At 49.1% G+C, this 21,437-nt stretch overlaps 1 protein-coding gene across 1 annotated transcript in view; it reads left to right on the forward strand.

The window, feature by feature from the left end:
• Window positions 1-14,748, forward strand: part of LOC136446469 (MAM domain-containing protein 2-like) — a 32,965-nt gene extending 18,217 nt beyond the window's left edge. The window contains exons 7-13 of the mRNA XM_066444846.1: window positions 677-823; window positions 2,457-2,616; window positions 11,384-11,531; window positions 11,956-12,040; window positions 12,236-12,352; window positions 13,157-13,280; window positions 13,888-14,748. Of these exons, the coding sequence (XP_066300943.1) occupies window positions 677-823; window positions 2,457-2,616; window positions 11,384-11,531; window positions 11,956-12,040; window positions 12,236-12,352; window positions 13,157-13,280; window positions 13,888-14,107 (1,001 nt within the window). The 3' untranslated portion in view covers window positions 14,108-14,748. The remainder of the gene's footprint in view (window positions 1-676; window positions 824-2,456; window positions 2,617-11,383; window positions 11,532-11,955; window positions 12,041-12,235; window positions 12,353-13,156; window positions 13,281-13,887) is intronic.
• The last annotated feature ends 6,689 nt before the right edge of the window (window positions 14,749-21,437 follow it).

Below are 21,437 nucleotides of genomic sequence, written 5' to 3' on the forward strand. Positions count from 1 at the left end.
TCGGTGTAAATTTATATCGGTACAGTACCGGTACTTCATGATTCGGTATTTTGGACCTGTACCTTATCAATTTTTACGGTACAGTACCGGTACACAGTACCGATACGCAGCACTACTTATGAGCATGTGCAATGTCTATGCGGTAGGCCACGATGTTGAAACTCCCTCTGAACACACAGCATACCGAATGACACATTTAGTAGCTTCAACTTTATTGGTTTCAGGTCGCATTCACCCTTCGGAAGGGACATTAACTTGACGACCCCGTGTATGGGAGAATCTCATATGCAAGAATTAAAGAACCCAACACACTTATCGGTGAGAGTTGGGTTGACTCGGTGTGCTTGGCTGAAAAACGTGCACCGTAGCGAAGCCTCGTATGCACTGTACTGTACTGATAGCCATATACTATATGCGTGTATCATGCTTCACACCCAGAGGATAGTTAGACTTTTTATATTGGCAGGTTAAATGCGAGGTTCAAATATAAGTTTATCTGTATCTATATCTCTATAGCCGTTGCAATCGACCTTCGAATTATCACACCAACTTCGCAGGCACGCGGCGCGACAACAGCTGGTTATATTACACTGAACGACAAGTCATACCTAACCTTTTAAATACTGTTCTCTACAGTTTAACTGATACATTGTATCTGAACCCCCCCCCCCTCCAGGCAGCGACTCCGCGGACTGTGATTTCGAGTCGGACCTGTGCGAGTGGCTACAGGCGGGGGACGACAACGTGGACATGACACGCGTGAGGGGACAGGCCCGCACGCTGCAGAACACGCTGCCTGTAACGGACCATACTACACGCACAGGTTGGTACTACATATACGCACACACAGGCATACACGCACACATGACACGCGTGAGGGGACAGGCTCGCACACTGCAGAACACCCTGCCTGTAACGGACCATACTACACGCACAGGTGGGTACTACACGCACGCACAGGCATACACGCACACATGACACGCGTGAGGGGACAGGCTCGTACACTGCAGAACACGCTGCCTGTAACGGACCATACTACACGCACAGGTGGTTACTACACGCACGCACAGGCATACACGCATACATGACACGCATGAGGGGACAGGCTCGCACACTGCAGAACACGCTGCCTGTAACGGACCATACTACACGCACAGGTGGGTACTACACGCACGCACAGGCATACACGCATACATGACACGCGTGAGGGGACAGGCTCGCACACTGCAGAACACGCTGCCTGTAACGGACCATACTACACGCACAGGTGGTTACTACACGCACACACACACACACACACACACACACACACACACACACATACACACACGCGCGCGCGCACACACGCGCGCACATACATGACACGCGTGAGGGACAGGCCCGCACGTTGCAGAACACGCTACCTGTAACGGACCATACTACACGCACAGGTTGGTACTACATACACACGCACACACGCACACACGCATACATGACACGCGTGAGGGGACAGGCTTGCACCCTGCAGAACACGCTACCTGTAGCGGACCATACTACACGCACAGGTGGGTACTATATACAAGCACACACGCACATACATGACACGCGTGAGGGGACAGGCTCGCACACTGCAGAACACGCTGCCTGTAACGGACCATACTACACGCACAGGTTGGTACTACATATACGCACACACAGGCATACACGCACACATGACACGCGTGAGGGGACAGGCTCGCACGCTGCAGAACACGCTGCCTGTAACGGACCACACTACACGGACAGGTGGGTACTACATACACACGCACACACGCACACACGCATACATGACACGCGTGAGGGGACAGGCTCGCACACTGCAGAACACGCTGCCTGTAACGGACCACACTACACGGACAGGTGGGTACTACATACACGCACACACGCACACACATGACACGCGTGAGGGGACAGGCTCGCACGCTGCAGAACACGCTGCCTGTAACGGACCATACTACACGCACAGGTGGGTACTATATACAAGCACACACGCTTACACGCACATACATGACACGCGTGAAGGGACAGGCTCGCACGCTGCAGAGCACGCTGCCTGTAACGGACCATACTGCACGCACAGGTGGGTACTGCATACACGCACACACAGGTATATGCGCATACATGGCACGCGTGAGGGGACAGGCTCGCACGATGCCTGTAACAGACCATACTACACCGACAGGTGCGTTCTACATACACGCACACAGGTGGACTGACTCACACGCTACATAACACGTGGGGCAGGTAGACATCTTAGAGTCCTATTTACAGGCAGTAAAGCGATATATCACAAGGTCGGGAATCCAATTTGACGTCAGATGATGTGATGTCATTACCTGACGATTCGACGAAGCCGAATGTGACGTCATAACCTAACGCTTGTATGACGTCAGATCGTGACGTCATTGCCTGACGTGTCCGTGACGTTTCTCCCCCAGGTGCGGGCTGGTACCTAACCGTGCAGTCGCCCATCGAGCCGTTCTTCGCGCAGGCCGCCCGCCTGTCCACCCGGCTGCTCCGGAGCTGGGCGCAGGAGGAGGAGATGTGCCTCACCTTCAACTATCACATGTCCGAGAAGATCCCGGGCTACTTCCCGGAGTAAGTACAGCAGAGCTAACCCTAACCCTCCTTCAACTACCACATGTCCGAGAAGATCCCGGGCTACTTCCCGGAGTAAGTACAGCAGAGCTAACCTTAACCCTTACCTTCAACTACCACATGTCCGAGAAGATCCCGGGGTACTTCCCGGAGTAAGTACAGCAGAGCTAACCCTAACCCTAACCCACCTCCAACTACCACATGTCCGAGAAGATCCCAGGGTACTTCCCGGAGTAAGTACAGCAGAGCTAACCCTAACCCTCCTTCAACTACCACATGTCCGAGAAGATCCCGGGGTACTTCCCGGAGTAAGTACAGCAGAGCTAACCCTAACCCTCCTTCAACTATCACATGTCCGAGAAGATCCCGGGCTACTTCCCGGAGTAAGTACAGCAGAGCTAACCCTAACCCTCCTTCAACTATCACATGTCCGAGAAGATCCCGGGGTACTTCCCGGAGTAAGTACAGCAGAGCTAACCCTAACCCTCCTTCAACTACCACATGTCCGAGAAGATCCCGGGGTACTTCCCGGAGTGAGTACAGCAGAGTTAACCCTTACCCTCCTCCAACTACCACATGTCCGAGAAGATCCCGGGGTACTTCCCGGAGTAAGTACAGCAGAGCTAACCCTAACCCTCCTTCAACTACCACATGTCCGAGAAGATCCCGGGGTACTTCCCGGAGTGAGTACAGCAGAGTTAACCCTTACCCTCCTCCAACTACCACATGTCCGAGAAGATCCCGGGGTACTTTCCGGAGTAAGTACAGCAGAGCTAACCCTAACCCTCCTTCAACTATCACATGTCCGAGAAGATCCCGGGGTACTTCCCGGAGTAAGTACAGCAGAGCTAACCCTAACCCTCCTTCAACTACCACATGTCCGAGAAGATCCCGGGGTACTTCCCGGAGTAAGTACAGCAGAGCTAACCCTTACCCTAACCTTCAACTACCACATGTCCGAGAAGATCCCGGGGTACTTCCCGGAGTAAGTACAGCAGAGCTAACCCTAACCCTCCTCCAACTACCACATGTCCGAGAAGATCCCGGGGTACTTCCCGGAGTGAGTACAGCAGAGCTAACCCTAACCCTCCTTCAACTACCACATGTCCGAGAAGATCCCGGGCTACTTCCCGGAGTAAGTACAGCAGAGCTAACCCTAACCCTCCGCCAACTACCACATGTCCGAGAAGATCCCGGGGTACTTCCCGGAGTAAGTACACAGAGCTAACCCTAACCCTCCTCCAACTATCACATGTCCGAGAAGATCCCGGGGTACTTCCCGGAGTGAGTACAGCAGAGCTAACCCTAACCCTCCTTCAACTACCACATGTCCGAGAAGATCCCGGGCTACTTCCCGGAGTAAGTACAGCAGAGCTAACCCTAACCCTCCTTCAACTACCACATGTCCGAGAAGATCCCGGGGTACTTCCCGGAGTAAGTACAGCAGAGCTAACCCTAACCCTCCTTCAACTACCACATGTCCGAGAAGATCCCGGGGTACTTCCCGGAGTAAGTACAGCAGAGCTAACCCTAACCCTCCTTCAACTACCACATGTCCGAGAAGATCCCGGGGTACTTCCCGGAGTAAGTACACAGAGCTAACCCTAACCCTCCTCCAACTATCACATGTCCGAGAAGATCCCGGGGTACTTCCCGGAGTGAGTACAGCAGAGCTAACCCTAACCCTCCTTCAACTACCACATGTCCGAGAAGATCCCGGGCTACTTCCCGGAGTAAGTACAGCAGAGCTAACCCTAACCCTCCGCCAACTACCACATGTCCGAGAAGATCCCGGGGTACTTCCCGCAGTAAGTACAGCAGAGCTAACCCTAACCCTAACCCTCCTCCAGCTACCACATGTCCGAGAAGATCCCGGGGTACTTCCCGGAGTAAGTACAGCAGAGCTAACCCTAACCCTCCTTCAACTACCACATGTCCGAGAAGATCCCGGGGTACTTCCCGGAGTAAGTACAGCAGAGTTAACCCTAACCCTCACCTTCAACTATCACATGTCCGAGAAGATCCCGGGGTACTTCCCGGAGTAAGTACAGCAGAGCTAACCCTAACCCTCCTTCAACTATCACATGTCCGAGAAGATCCCGGGGTACTTCCCGGAGTAAGTACAGCAGAGCTAACCCTAACCCTCCTTCAACTACCACATGTCCGAGAAGATCCCGGGGTACTTCCCGGAGTAAGTACAGCAGAGCTAACCCTTACCCTAACCTTCAACTACCACATGTCCGAGAAGATCCCGGGGTACTTCCCGGAGTAAGTACAGCAGAGCTAACCCTAACCCTCCTCCAACTACCACATGTCCGAGATGATCCCGGGGTACTTCCCGGAGTAAGTACAGCAGAGCTAACCCTAACCCTCACCTTCAACTACCACATGTCCGAGAAGATCCCGGGGTACTTCCCGGAGTAAGTACAGCAGAGCTAACCCTAACCCTCCTTCAACTATCACATGTCCGAGAAGATCCCGGGGTACTTCCCGGAGTAAGTACAGCAGAGCTAACCCTAACCCTCCTTCAACTACCACATGTCCGAGAAGATCCCGGGGTACTTCCCGGAGTAAGTACAGCAGAGCTAACCCTAACCCTCCTTCAACTATCACATGTCCGAGAAGATCCCGGGGTACTTCCCGGAGTAAGTACAGCAGAGCTAACCCTAACCCTCCTTCAACTACCACATGTCCGAGAAGATCCCGGGGTACTTCCCGGAGTAAGTACAGCAGAGTTAACCCTAACCCTAACCCACCTTCAACTACCACATGTCCGAGAAGATCCCAGGGTACTTCCCGGAGTAAGTACAGCAGAGCTAACCCTAACCCTAACCCACCTTCAACTATCACATGTCCGAGAAGATCCCGGGGTACTTCCCGGAGTAAGTACAGCAGAGTTAACCCTAACCCTAACCCACCTTCAACTACCACATGTCCGAGAAGATCCCGGGGTACTTCCCGGAGTAAGTACAGCAGAGCTAACCCTAACCCTAACCCACCTTCAACTATCACATGTCCGAGAAGATCCCGGGGTACTTCCCGGAGTAAGTACAGCAGAGTAAACCCTTACCCTCCTCCAACTACCACATGTCCGAGAAGATCCCGGGGTACTTCCCGGAGTAAGTACAGCAGAGTTAACCCTAACCCTCACCTTCAACTATCACATGTCCGAGAAGATCCCGGGGTACTTCCCGGAGTAAGTACAGCAGAGCTAACCCTAACCCTCCTTCAACTACCACATGTCCGAGAAGATCCCGGGGTACTTCCCGGAGTAAGTACAGCAGAGTAAACCCTAACCCTCCTCCAACTACCACATGTCCGAGAAGATCCCGGGGTACTTCCCGGAGTAAGTACAGCAGAGCTAACCCTAACCCTCCTTCAACTACCACATGTCCGAGAAGATCCCGGGGTACTTCCCGGAGTAAGTACAGCAGAGCTAACCCTAACCCTCCTTCAACTACCACATGTCCGAGAAGATCCTGGGGTACTTCCCGGAGTAAGTACAGCAGAGCTAACCCTAACCCTCACCTTCAACTATCACATGTCCGAGAAGATCCCGGGGTACTTCCCGGAGTAAGTACAGCAGAGCTAACCCTAACCCTCCTTCAACTACCACATGTCCGAGAAGATCCCGGGCTACTTCCCGGAGTAAGTACAGCAGAGCTAACCCTAACCCTCCTCCAACTATCACATGTCCGAGAAGATCCCGGGGTACTTCCCGGAGTGAGTACAGCAGAGCTAACCCTAACCCTCCTTCAACTACCACATGTCCGAGAAGATCCCGGGCTACTTCCCGGAGTAAGTACAGCAGAGCTAACCCTAACCCTCCTCCAACTACCACATGTCCGAGAAGATCCCGGGGTACTTCCCGGAGTAAGTACACAGAACTAACCCTAACCCTCCTTCAACTACCACATGTCCGAGAAGATCCCGGGGTACTTCCCGGAGTAAGTACAGCAGAGTTAACCCTTACCCTCCTCCAACTATCACATGTCCGAGAAGATCCCGGGGTACTTCCCGGAGTAAGTACACAGAACTAACCCTAACCCTCCTTCAACTACCACATGTCCGAGAAGATCCCGGGGTACTTCCCGGAGTAAGTACAGCAGAGCTAACCCTAACCCTCCTCCAACTACCACATGTCCGAGAAGATCCCGGGGTACTTCCCGGAGTAAGTACACAGAGCTTACCCTAACCCTCCTTCAACTACCACATGTCCGAGAAGATCCCGGGGTACTTCCCGGAGTAAGTACAGCAGAACTAACCCTAACCCTCACCTTCAACTACCACATGTCCGAGAAGATCCCGGGGTACTTCCCGGAGTAAGTACACAGAACTAACCCTAACCCTCCTTCAACTACCACATGTCCGAGAAGATCCCGGGGTACTTCCCGGAGTGAGTACAGCAGAGCTAACCCTAACCCTCCTTCAACTACCACATGTCCGAGAAGATCCCGGGCTACTTCCCGGAGTAAGTACAGCAGAGCTAACCCTAACCCTCCTCCAACTACCACATGTCCGAGAAGATCCCGGGGTACTTCCCGGAGTAAGTACACAGAACTAACCCTAACCCTCCTTCAACTACCACATGTCCGAGAAGATCCCGGGGTACTTCCCGGAGTAAGTACAGCAGAGTTAACCCTTACCCTCCTCCAACTATCACATGTCCGAGAAGATCCCGGGGTACTTCCCGGAGTAAGTACACAGAACTAACCCTAACCCTCCTTCAACTACCACATGTCCGAGAAGATCCCGGGGTACTTCCCGGAGTAAGTACAGCAGAGCTAACCCTAACCCTCCTCCAACTACCACATGTCCGAGAAGATCCCGGGGTACTTCCCGGAGTAAGTACACAGAGCTTACCCTAACCCTCCTTCAACTACCACATGTCCGAGAAGATCCCGGGGTACTTCCCGGAGTAAGTACAGCAGAACTAACCCTAACCCTCACCTTCAACTACCACATGTCCGAGAAGATCCCGGGGTACTTCCCGGAGTAAGTACACAGAACTAACCCTAACCCTCCTTCAACTACCACATGTCCGAGAAGATCCCGGGGTACTTCCCGGAGTAAGTACAGCAGAACTAACCCTAACCCTCCTTCAACTACCACATGTCCGAGAAGATCCCGGGGTACTTCCCGGAGTAAGTACAGCAGAGTTAACCCTAACCCTCACCTTCAACTATCACATGTCCGAGAAGATCCCGGGGTACTTCCCGGAGTAAGTACAGCAGAGCTAACCCTAACCCTCCTTCAACTACCACATGTCCGAGAAGATCCCGGGGTACTTCCCGGAGTAAGTACAGCAGAGTAAACCCTAACCCTCCTCCAACTACCACATGTCCGAGAAGATCCCGGGGTACTTCCCGGAGTAAGTACAGCAGAGCTAACCCTAACCCTCCTTCAACTACCACATGTCCGAGAAGATCCCGGGGTACTTCCCGGAGTAAGTACAGCAGAGCTAACCCTAACCCTCCTTCAACTACCACATGTCCGAGAAGATCCTGGGGTACTTCCCGGAGTAAGTACAGCAGAGCTAACCCTAACCCTCACCTTCAACTATCACATGTCCGAGAAGATCCCGGGGTACTTCCCGGAGTAAGTACAGCAGAGCTAACCCTAACCCTCCTTCAACTACCACATGTCCGAGAAGATCCCGGGCTACTTCCCGGAGTAAGTACAGCAGAGCTAACCCTAACCCTTCTCCAACTATCACATGTCCGAGAAGATCCCGGGGTACTTCCCGGAGTGAGTACAGCAGAGCTAACCCTAACCCTCCTTCAACTACCACATGTCCGAGAAGATCCCGGGCTACTTCCCGGAGTAAGTACAGCAGAGCTAACCCTAACCCTCCTCCAACTACCACATGTCCGAGAAGATCCCGGGGTACTTCCCGGAGTAAGTACACAGAACTAACCCTAACCCTCCTTCAACTACCACATGTCCGAGAAGATCCCGGGGTACTTCCCGGAGTAAGTACAGCAGAGTTAACCCTTACCCTCCTCCAACTATCACATGTCCGAGAAGATCCCGGGGTACTTCCCGGAGTAAGTACACAGAACTAACCCTAACCCTCCTTCAACTACCACATGTCCGAGAAGATCCCGGGGTACTTCCCGGAGTAAGTACAGCAGAGCTAACCCTAACCCTCCTCCAACTACCACATGTCCGAGAAGATCCCGGGGTACTTCCCGGAGTAAGTACACAGAGCTAACCCTAACCCTCACCTTCAACTACCACATGTCCGAGAAGATCCCGGGGTACTTCCCGGAGTAAGTACAGCAGAGCTAACCCTAACCCTCACCTTCAACTACCACATGTCCGAGAAGATCCCGGGGTACTTCCCGGAGTAAGTACAGCAGAACTAACCCTAACCCTCACCTTCAACTACCACATGTCCGAGAAGATCCCGGGGTACTTCCCGGAGTAAGTACAGCAGAGCTAACCCTAACCCTCCTCCAACTACCACATGTCCGAGAAGATCCCGGGGTACTTCCCGGAGTAAGTACAGCAGAGCTAACCCTAACCCTCCTTCAACTATCACATGTCCGAGAAGATCCCGGGCTACTTCCCGGAGTAAGTACAGCAGAGCTAACCCTAACCCTCCGCCAACTACCACATGTCCGAGAAGATCCCGGGGTACTTCCCGGAGTGAGTACAGCAGAGCTAACCCTAACCCTCCTCCAACTACCACATGTCCGAGAAGATCCCGGGGTACTTCCCGGAGTGAGTACAGCAGAGCTAACCCTAACCCTCCTCCAACTACCACATGTCCGAGAAGATCCCGGGGTACTTCCCGGAGTAAGTACAGCAGAGCTAACCCTAACCCTCCTCCAACTACCACATGTCCGAGAAGATCCCGGGGTACTTCCCGGAGTAAGTACAGCAGAGTAAACCCTAACCCTCCTTCAACTACCACATGTCCGAGAAGATCCCGGGGTACTTCCCGGAGTAAGTACAGCAGAGCTAACCCTAACCCTCCTTCAACTACCACATGTCCGAGAAGATCCCGGGGTACTTCCCGGAGTAAGTACAGCAGAACTAACCCTAACCCTCACCTTCAACTACCACATGTCCGAGAAGATCCCGGGGTACTTCCCGGAGTAAGTACACAGAACTAACCCTAACCCTCCTTCAACTACCACATGTCCGAGAAGATCCCGGGGTACTTCCCGGAGTAAGTACAGCAGAACTAACCCTAACCCTCCTTCAACTACCACATGTCCGAGAAGATCCCGGGCTACTTCCCGGAGTAAGTACAGCAGAGCTAACCCTAACCCTCCTCCAACTACCACATGTCCGAGAAGATCCCGGGGTACTTCCCGGAGTAAGTACACAGAACTAACCCTAACCCTCCTTCAACTACCACATGTCCGAGAAGATCCCGGGGTACTTCCCGGAGTAAGTACAGCAGAGCTAACCCTAACCCTCCTCCAACTACCACATGTCCGAGAAGATCCCGGGGTACTTCCCGGAGTAAGTACACAGAGCTTACCCTAACCCTCCTTCAACTACCACATGTCCGAGAAGATCCCGGGGTACTTCCCGGAGTAAGTACAGCAGAACTAACCCTAACCCTCACCTTCAACTACCACATGTCCGAGAAGATCCCGGGGTACTTCCCGGAGTAAGTACACAGAACTAACCCTAACCCTCACCTTCAACTACCACATGTCCGAGAAGATCCCGGGGTACTTCCCGGAGTAAGTACAGCAGAACTAACCCTAACCCTCCTTCAACTACCACATGTCCGAGAAGATCCCGGGGTACTTCCCGGAGTAAGTACAGCAGAGCTAACCCTAACCCTCCTTCAACTACCACATGTCCGAGAAGATCCCGGGGTACTTCCCGGAGTAAGTACAGCAGAGCTAACCCTAACCCTCCTCCAACTACCACATGTCCGAGAAGATCCCGGGGTACTTCCCGGAGTGAGTACACAGAGAGCTAACCCTAACCCTCACCTTCAACTACCACATGTCCGAGAAGATCCCGGGGTACTTCCCGGAGTAAGTACAGCAGAACTAACCCTAACCCTCACCTTCAACTACCACATGTCCGAGAAGATCCCGGGCTACTTCCCGGAGTAAGAGATTAAGTTCCGTGCTTATAGTTGATTATACATGATATAGCTGTTTTTAATCACCTTGACTTATCACCGATTGTATCGAATTAGGAAAGAAGCTGAGAAAATCGGAAGAGCTCTAGAGTCACATACACTTTCAACTAGAAACGAACGCCCTGCGTATGTACGTGAAAATAGATGTGATTCTCACTTGAGTCTGTACCTCGACCTGTGCCTGTACCTGGCGTTGTTTCCTACCCATTAGGAAGGTTTATTGGCCGTACGAACGCCCTGACCGTATACCTGTGTCCGTACCTGTACCTGTGCCCGTACCTGTACCCGTGTCCTTATCTGTACCTGGCGATGTTTATTTCCCACCATTAGGAAATTCCCCGGCAGTACAAACGCCCTCAGCGTGTACCTGTATCCTAACCTGAAACTGACGATGTTTATTTCCCACCATTAGGAAGTTCCCCGGCAGTACAAACGCCCTCAGCGTGTACCTGTGTCCTAACCTGAAACTGACGATGTTTGTTTGATTCCCTCACCGTAGGAAGTTCCCCGGCAGTACGAACGCCCTCAGCGTGTACCTGTATCCTAACCTGAAACTGACGATGTTTATTTCCCACCATTAGGAAATTCCCCGGCAGCACAAACGCCCTCAGCGTGTATCTGTACCTGACGATGTTTATTTCCCACCATTAGGAAATTCCCCGGCAGTACAAACGCCCTCAGCGTGTACGTGACGTCCGATAGCGAGCTGGGAGAGCCGCTCTTCACCAGCTCGGACATTATGGCGGGAGGAAGCTGGAAAGAAGTCAGACTCACTGTTCCTGCAGAGGGAGAGTTCAGGGTAAGTTTTGTGTTTCAATATCATCTAAATGGACCGTATTCTGGTCACCTGTAACCACGCCATCTGGCGGCAGCTGGAAGAAAGCCAGGCTGTCGATTACTGCCGACGGTACGTTTCAGGGTACGTTTGTGTGTCAGAATCATGTTATTATGGTCCGAGTATGATCTGTACAAGTGTTCGTGTATGAGCTACATGGGCCGGATTCTGGTCATCTATAGCCGCGACGCCTGGCGGAAGCTGGAAGAAAGTCAGGGTCACGATTACTGCCAAAGGAGCATTTAGGGTAAGTTTTGTGTGTCAGAATCATCTTCGTATGACCAGAGTATGATCTGTAAGAGTGTGTCAGATTCTGGTCATCGTTAGTGCCGCCTAACGGCAGTGCTGCGTATTGCACCCCAGTGATGGTTTGTCCTTCCGTTCTCAGATCGTGTTCGAGGCGTTGATTCTGTCCCAGTACGTCGGAGACATCTCCCTGGATGACGTCATGCTGGACGCAGGACCGTGCGAAGGTGAGAGGTCATCAGGACGAGGGGATGGGGTTGTGTTTGATAACAGTTACTCGAGCATGACCGTTTACACATCTATCCAGTTGCTTGAGTAACTTTTACCTTGCGTATTATTGCTGTTGGTTCAGAGCTTGTCCACCGCTGCCAGAAGTTTTTTTGTTTATTTCTTTGTTGATTGTTGTTGTTGTTGTTTTTCAGAACTAATCCACCCCTGTCAGAAGGCGCGGTTCGGGTGTTGCTCGGACGGCAGGACCAGAGCGAAGGGTCCGTCCGGGGAGGGCTGCAAGCGGCAGCAGACAGAGGTCGTGCCAAAAAGTACGTGCACACTTCTTTGTTTTGTTTTGTTTTACGTCGTTTTTGGACATACAAGGACGACGTGACACTGCACTCAAGTTTTTATAACTTATTTCAGCAGTGCCACGTACAGAGAACAGTATGCCAATTTCTGCACCTGGATAGAGTGAGGAAAGTCGTGTAAAGTGCCTTTCCCAAGGGCACAACATCGGTGGCGTCAGGGGATTCGAACCCGGACCGCTGGGTTCTGGGCCGAACACCCTGCCGTTACGCCACACGACCCCACGGAGTTTCATACTTCCGTCGTAATGTCCCTGTCAGGAAAATCAATGGACCGACGAGTCTACGGGCTCTCAATGACATTTTCGGCAGTAATACAGAGGTGGTGTTAAAAGCAAGCTTAAGTCCCACCCTTCCCTCTTTAAGGAAAGTGTGTGTATGGCCTCCGCCGGTCAATATAGACCATTGCAAAATCCTAATTCACATCAACGAATAAGGATTTTTATATGAATTTTTTATATGCACAACCTGTATGTATGACAAGGTTATTGGAAGTCAATCTTTATAAGAAACTTTATTCTTCAACAATTGTACAAGGTACAGCCTATGGCATGTATTGGTACATAACTACAGTTCCAGGCTAATGTACCTGATACAAGAGTGTGTTGTATGGGATGAGAATGGGCTTGTACAATCGTTGGAGGAATTTCTCACGTCTAGACATTCTTATATACTTTTCCCATGGGCTCATCTCTGTAAAGAGTACGTCTGATGATGATGACCAAACTCTTTGCTGATTGCTAGTGCGTTTTTTTAACCTTCCAGTCAGCATCTCGGACTGCACCATGAAGCTGGGGGACAGGTTCGGGGCCTGCTGGAAAACGTACCGGTCCACAACCACTGGGCTCAGGAATAACGGCAAGGGGTCCGACGTGCTGGCCTTCTGCGCGTAAGTACTGTTATTTATACGCGAAATGACAGATACTCAAGCAACTGGATACAATTTGGAAATAGACGTTTCCGACAGCATCCGCTGTCTTTTGTTAGTGACTAAAGGGAAGAACTGGAGAACCAGGTTTTATACAGAAACTCTGATATATTAATGATGTAAAGACAATTTTAGGATGGTTCAATAGATGACGTAATCAAGTCAAATCAAATCAAAGTTGTATGCTAATAAGTCAATTAGCTCATGTTGTGTGTGTACAGGAGATAAATGTTGGTGGTACTCCAAGTGCCGGAAATTTCGACGCATAGACCCCCTTTCCTGTTGAGGGTGGGATTGTACATTCTCTCATATATTGCTTCTCTAACTCCCCGTTCGAACCAGCGGGGTCAGTGGTCTTGGATGTCCTTGGATTCGAGACTGAATGAGTGTTCATGGTTGTGTTGTAGATGGTGAAAATGGCCTAGGAGTATCCGTTAGCACTATGTCTGCAAATGGCTACTCCTCGGCCATTTTCCTATTTGTTTCTCATTTGATTATCTGAAATTACGTTACCCCCGTTTAATGAAGGTGATGACACGATTCCTAATCCCATTTTTGGTTCCCCCAGGGCGCACAAGACCCTGTACACCTGTTACTATGACACCGTGGACAACCTGTGCGCGGAAGATCCCGACTTCCTCAACTTCAAGGCCAAGTTGCGCGACGACGTCGGCGGCGTGAGCCGGAACTGCAGGGTGGGCCGTAACGGGGTCCGGCGGAGCAGGAGAGCCCTGCTGTCGGAGCAGAGCGCCAGGAGTCCCGCCGAGCTGATGAAGATGTTGCCGTAGGGTCGTAACGAGGTCCATCGGGGCAGGAGAGCCGTGCTGTCGGGGCTGCACGCCAGGAGTCCCGAACAGCTTATGAAGATGTTGCCTTAGAGGTCTTCTCGTAACTCAACGGCCGCGAGAGTACATAATTCACAGTCGGTGCGTCGCTATAAAAGCGTGGAACATTATTTGAAAAACAACTTGATTCAATGTTGGAGTGCCGTTAATGCTTCAAATGGTTAGAGAACTTATCAATAAGAAAATTGGGAAATGTTATGGTATATCATGTAGATGCTGGATTGGAGTTCTTCTCGAATCTTAACTGAAGTAAATAATTAATAGCCATTGTGTCGTTATAGATGCTCGAAATGGCTGGAATACTATTGAAAAAACTGCTGAATTCTTTTACGGCAATATTGAAACATCGAATTCTATCGTAACGCACAGAAACCTTCATTCTTACTTTGTTAACGCACAGGCAATACATTCCGAATTATAATCTCTGTTTTTATCAGTTTAGTACAGATATCACGGTTGGTGGTTGTGGAGTTAAATCTTACATGACTTGTAGACTGATCTGTTCATACAGGCCGTTTTTTTAATGTACTGTTGTGTACTGTTATGTCAAATGAATGGTTAAAAATAAAGGAAACACAACGGGACATTTTGTATTGTCTTACATTTTAGCAGTGATACTCCATACAGGTAAACTTTCCATGGACTGATCTGTGGTAGCTTCTGCCTGATACTAAACAAACAAACAGACCCGCTGTGATAATCTTGATAAACATGATACAGCAGTGTAGTCTAGCGTCTGTCCCCTCCCGGTGACATTCAGAACGACCTTGACAGTTATTTAGAGACGAATGATTCTTCAAGCATTGCTGAAGAGGGAGGGGAGCATTCTGGCAAACGGGCAAATGACCTTTTTCACACTTCCGAGTACGCATGCGCGGCGACAGGAATTGTGGGTAATATGTCAGGGTGAAGGCCCCTGGCTTTTTAACAGTTCTCGTCTCGATTAACATAACAGCGTCAAGAGGGGTTTTGGTTAGGTCTTAATGGCCTTCACCTTTGACATATTATCCACAATTCTGTCACCGCGCATGCGTACTTGGAAATGTGAAAGAGCTTATGGTGTTACGCGTGGTACAATACAGCATATTTTGAATACGTGACCTCGGGCTGTCATTTCTCGACGCTCCCTGATGAGAACCGACCTTGTTCTGTCGCTAGGTTCTCCCACCGCAGTTCGGCCCCGTGCGCGGGCAAAGATTCAGGCGATAGACATCTACACGTTAAGGAACCCAACACACTTACATTGAGGAGTAGGTTTGCACAGTCATATGAGAACCCACATCTATTGATGCTAGTTTTTATGAAGGCGCTAAAGATCAGAAATGTCAGTTAACAGATTCCAGCTTTATATAAAGGTAGGACTTTTATCTCCCTTAGTCACGATATCGCAGTGCGCAGGAACTGTTTAGGTGATTAACGTTTAACGGGTGGCGTGAACTCCTATCAAATACATGTATCAAGCTGTGGTGGTTTATATTTAGCACCGCGCTGTGCTGGGGATTGTTAATTGGTCGTGTGCATTTACTTGTAAAATGAAGTGGGACAACAATCAGCGACAACGTCGAGAAAATCATATTCTGATTGGAAGCGATTAGACCTGATCAGATGAACGAACTGAAGCTAGAATAGGATGAATTCCAGGCTACTCCCAACCCAGTGCTGACCTTGGTTGGAGAGTGTGCGGAAAGTCGTGGGAAGGTGTCCTGAATGTGTGACAGGGGATTAAGCCTTGTGGTTTTACTAAAGATTTACCTGTAGTAGGATAACTGGCACATTTTGAAGTCGAACCAGATCCAATAAACTTGACTTTTACAAGTTTTATTCTGGCCATGAACTCTCATTAAATCCATGTATCAAGCTGTGATGGTTTATGTTTAGCACCGTGCTGTGCTGGGAATCATTAGTTAGTCGCGTACCTCTACAAACGTACTTGTTACATGAAATGGGACAAAATAAACGTCGAGAAATATCATATTCTGCTTGAATGCGATCGGGGGAGCGGTTTTACTACTTACGTGTATACCTGTAATAGGATAACTGGTGCACTTTGAAGTCGAGCCAGATCTAATAAACTATCTATTTATGCCGTTAACTCCCCTGAAACACAGCTGTGGTGGTTTATGTAGCACGGTGCTGGTGCAAAGGATGTATGTCTGCGTGTGCGTGCGTGCGTGTGTGTGTGTGTGTTTTTGAGGGGGGAGTTACCTTTTTCTCTTACTATATAATTACCTGTAGTGGTAATATCCAAGCAGATGTATCAGTGACAAGGCAGTGTCGAAAGGGTCAACCAGTATCCAAAGCCACTGGGTACTTGTTGGCCCCTTTAAAACTGACTTGACACCGATACATCTGCTTGGATATTACTGTAGTGGGGCACTTGAACTGGAGCAGTTTGAATTCGAGCCAGATCTAAAAAACTCGACTCCGATAAATTTAATTTGTTTCCCGTGTATTATAGGTTACTAGGTCTGGCCGTGCTGACTTCATGAGTCGTAAGGGGGACGCCCTGTCGCGTGACTGCCAAAGATAATGAGCTTAGCGCTCATTGCTAAAAAAACTATCCTACGTAAAGGTCCCATTTAGTGCTAAATATAACGGTTACTGTGTCGCTCCATGCTGGTTTCTAAGAGGGTCTGCATGCCCTTTTTCGTGAAGCGTTACGAGCGATTTTAATTCACCGTTAATCGTTACCGGCCGCCCTGAATTTACCGTTAAGCGTTATCGGTATATTCATCGTGAAGCGTTACTGGTCGTTTTAATTCCTCGTTAAGCGTTATTTGTCATCCTGAATTCAACGTTAAGCGTTATTGAGTAATTCCTCGTTACGCAGGAAAAAGCATTTCAGTGGGTCAAGATTTCAAAATTTTCTCCAGGGAACTCACGGCTCCAGCGAAAATATTTCGGTAGGGCGCTCCCAGCCCCCCCCCCCCCCCACAAAATTTCAAGCTGAAACACTTCTATTTTTCACTCTACCAGCAAAGTTTTCTACTCAAAATTCAGGAAATTAAGCGTTTCGCGGTTCAAGATTTTAAAATTTTCCCCGGGTGCATGCCGGGCCTCCGTCGAAAAATATTGTCAGGAGGGCATCGACCCCCAAAACTCAAGCTGAAACTCGTCAGTATTTTTTCACAAACAGAGATATCATTAATCTTAACTTACATTACCAGTAATATTTGCCCATCGAAATGCAAGAAATAGCGTTTCAGGGTATCAAGAATTTTCCTCGGGAGCATGTCGCAGCTCCGGCGAGGTCTGGAGGGCGTGACGCCCCTCAAAAATCAAGCTGAAACTTAGCCTGGATGCCAGACCCCCAAACTAAAATATCTATCGTGTGGGGTAGATATTTTAGTTTGGGGGTCTGGCATCCAGGCTAGCTGAAACTCTTCTGTATTTTTTTTCAAGTAGATATGTCATAAAACTTAGCTTACTCTTCAGCAAACCCCCCCCTCAGAATGCCGGAAATAGCGTTTCAGAGGGTCAAGATTTCAAAATTTTCGTCGCGGCTTCGGCGCTCGCCAGACCCCCAAACTTAAATATCTATCGTGTGGGGTAGATATTTTAGTTTGGGGGTCTGGCATCCAGGCTAGCTGATTAACTCTTCTGTATTTTTTTTCAAATAGAGATGTCATAAAACTTAGCTTACTCTTCAGCAACCCCCCCCCCCCCACAGAATACAGGAAATAGCGTTTCAGAGGGTCAAGATTTCAAAATTTTCGTCGCGCCTTCGGCGCTCGCCATCTTGATCATGAACATTTCGTCCCACCAATACGAAATTTCCTGTCGCCGCTAGATTTAAAGGGTTCGGAGCAGGCGTGCGAGAATGGCATAGCGTAATAGGTCTCTTGCCACAAGATCAGGACGACTAGTGGCAAAAAAAACGTCGTCTTCAGGGGTATCTCATGTTCTAAAAATGCTGAATTTACCGTTAAGCGTTATCGGCCGGCCTGAATTTACCGTTAAGCGTTATCGGCTGGCCTGAATTTACCGTTAAGCGTTGCCCGGACCCCCCCCATGCAGACCCTCTTCTAAGTCTGTTAAGGACCACCCTGGAGTATGACTCAAAGCCAATGAGCTGTTGTGTTCCTTGCCCCAAAAAAATCGACTCCGAAAAGTTTTATCTGTGTCCTACTTAGCAAATCTGATAGCTACTGTCTCGTGTCACGCAGGTTTTATGAGTTTGTAAAGGGGGCGCTCTGCAGCGCGACTGCCAAAGCCTAGGAGCTTTAGCGTTCCTTGCCAAAAACTTGACTGTGATAACTTTTATCTGCCCCATTTAGTGCAAATATAACGGTTACTGTGTCGGGCCATGCTGGTTTAGGAGTCAGTAAATGACCACCCTGCAGTGTGACTCAAACTCGAAGCTAGTGAGCTTTAACGCCCCTTGCCAACAACTTGACTCTGATAACTTTTATCTGTGTCCGAGCGAATGTGACAGTTACAGTGTCGTACCGTGCTGGTTTCATGTGTTTGTAAGAGCCACCCCGCAGTATATCTGCCAACGAAAATAAGCTTTAGCGCTTCTTGCAAAAAACTTGACCCTGATAACTGTGTCCTAGTAACCAAAGGTAATAGTTACTGTGTCCTAGCATGCTGGTTTCATGTGTTTGTAGGGGGCACGCTGCAGTTTATCTTCCAAATATAATGAGCTTTAGCGCTTCTTGCCAAGAAACTTGACCCTGATGACTTTTGTGTGTGTCCTATCTAGCGAATGTGATAGTTATGTTTCGCCAACGAAACATATTGTTTTTGTCAGGTTTCTTCTCCTTCTTCTCCTTCTTCTCCTTCTCCTTCTTCTCCTGTCAAATCTTCAAATCGCTTCTTCTCGGTCGTCCGTCGACCAAATAAGCTGAAATTTGGTTTGCAGGTAGAGTACGTGTATACCCCTAGACCCTTTTAAATTTTTTTTCATATAAGTTTTTAAAATGATTTTATGGAGGATTTTTGGTCATTTTCAGACAAAAGTCGCACATGATGGCCTCCAGTGCCGTGGTGTTGAAAGCTGGGGACCTGAAATTTGGTTTAGTTGTGCATTGGATATTTACCCAAAGGACCCCATTATTTTTTTTGCCATACACTACTTCAAAATGATTTATTTTGCAATTTTTTGATGCAATATTTGGTTATTTTCTGTCGGGGCCAGCCAGAACTAGGTCATACTGTAACATAAGCCCTCCTACACTTCCCCTGATCTGGGACTTAAAACCAAGCAGATGTCAGGGGGTACCTCTACTAATGGTATTACAGAAAGTTATATGTACCTTATGTTACATGGTACGGATGTTATATTTGAGATGTAGGTACCTATAGGAAAGGTGATTACACCTGACAATTACTTATGCTAATGAGGACCTAATTCGCATAATGTATGCATAAAGTTGTATGTCCCTTACCGTAAATGCTGCGGATGTCATCTTTGAGATGTAGGTACCTTTAAGAAAGGCGAACACACCAGGCCATAAATTATGCTAATGAGGACTAATTTGCATAATCGATGCATGAAGTTGTATGTCCCTTACCGTAAAAGCTGCGGATGTCATCTTTGAGATGTAGGTACCGTTAGCAAAGGTGATCACACCTGGCCATTAATTATGCTAATGAGGACCTCATTTGCATAATGCATGGATAAACTTGTATTTCCCTTACCGTGACAGCTGCGGATGTCATCTTTAAGATGTAGGTACCATTAGGAAAGGTGAATGCACCTAGCCAAAAATTATGCTAATGAGGACCTCAAACTTGTATTTCCCTTACCGTACAAGCAGATGTCATATTTGAGATGTAGGTAGCTTTAGGAAAGGTGCACACGCCTGGCCATGACATATGCTAATGAGGACCTCACTTGCATAATTAATGCATGATGTTGTATTCTTCTTACTGTAAAAGCTGCGGATGTCATCTTGAACATGTAGGTACATGTAGGAAAGGTGAAAGCACCTGGACATAATTTATGCTCATGAGGACCTCATTTGCATAAATTATGCAGAAACTTGGATTTGCCCAGGAGTTATTTTGGGGCAGCCCACTTCTTGCATGAGGAGTATGGGCGAAACATCCTGAATTTGCTCTTAAAGCAAATGACGGCCAGTCTAGTTACTGTACTGTTGTCGTGCCGCGCTGGTTTCACGAGTCTGCAAAGAACCTGCCTGGAGTGACTCAAAGCCAATAAACTTTGGCGGTCCTTGCCATAGAACTTGACTTTATTAGTGTCCTACTTAGCGAATGTGATAGTTACTGTGTTATCCCATGCTAGCGCTGGTTCACGAGTCGGGGGGGGGGGGGGCTCCCTGCAGTCTGACTGTCATAGCTAATGAGCTTTAACTCATGTTAATGGCCGTTAACTCGACTCCTATAATTTTATCTGTCCCACTTAGCGCATGTGATAGTTCCAGTGTCGTACCGTGCTGGTTTGTAAAGGGGACGCCCTGCCAATGATCTTTGGCTGGCCTTGAAAAAAAAAGACTTTTATCTGTGCCCTATCTAGCGAATGTGCTAGTTACCATGTCGTACCATGCTGGTTCACGAGTCTGTGGGGGGCTCCCTGCAGTCTGACTGCCATAGTTAATGAGCTTTAACTCATGTTAACCCGACTCCTATAAGTTTGATCTGTCCCACTTAGCGCATGTGATAGTTCCAGTGTCGTGCCGTGCTGGAGCTTGTAAAGGGGACGCCCTGCCAACGAAAATGAGCTTTGGCGGTCCTTGCCGAAAAAATTGACTTTATTAGTGTCCTATTTAACGAATGTGATAGTTATGTGTCGTACCATGCTGGCTTCACGAGTCTGCGAGGGGCCTCCCTGCAGTCTGACTGCCATAGCTAATGAGCTTTAACTCATTAAATGAACTTTTATCTCGACTTCGAAAAGTTTTATCTGTCCCACTTACTGTATGTGATAGTTACTGTGTCGTGCCGTGCTGGTTCCATGAGTTAGGAAGGGAGGCTCCCTGGAGTGTGATTGTCGAAACGTATCAAGTCTGAACTCGAAGACAGTCCTGCAGCACCTGGGTCGTATAGGAACAACCTTGACACAATTTTTGTCAGCTAATCACGCCGCCGGCCGCTGCAGGTGTTCTACGATGCTTCACAGGCCTGATGTACACACACGTTTTTGCAGTTGACTCAAGACAGCTCTACCGCCCCTGGCTAGTTGGACACCTTAGATATAATTTAGTTCTTAAACTGGATTCAACCCCGGTGACTGCACGTGTTACATGGCGCAGCAAATTTTCATATTTACTTGGCGTCGTATAAAATCGACATCAGGTTTCTTACAAAG

Source organism: Branchiostoma lanceolatum, chromosome 12 (assembly GCF_035083965.1).
Source record: "Branchiostoma lanceolatum isolate klBraLanc5 chromosome 12, klBraLanc5.hap2, whole genome shotgun sequence".
NCBI lineage: Eukaryota > Metazoa > Chordata > Leptocardii > Amphioxiformes > Branchiostomatidae > Branchiostoma > Branchiostoma lanceolatum.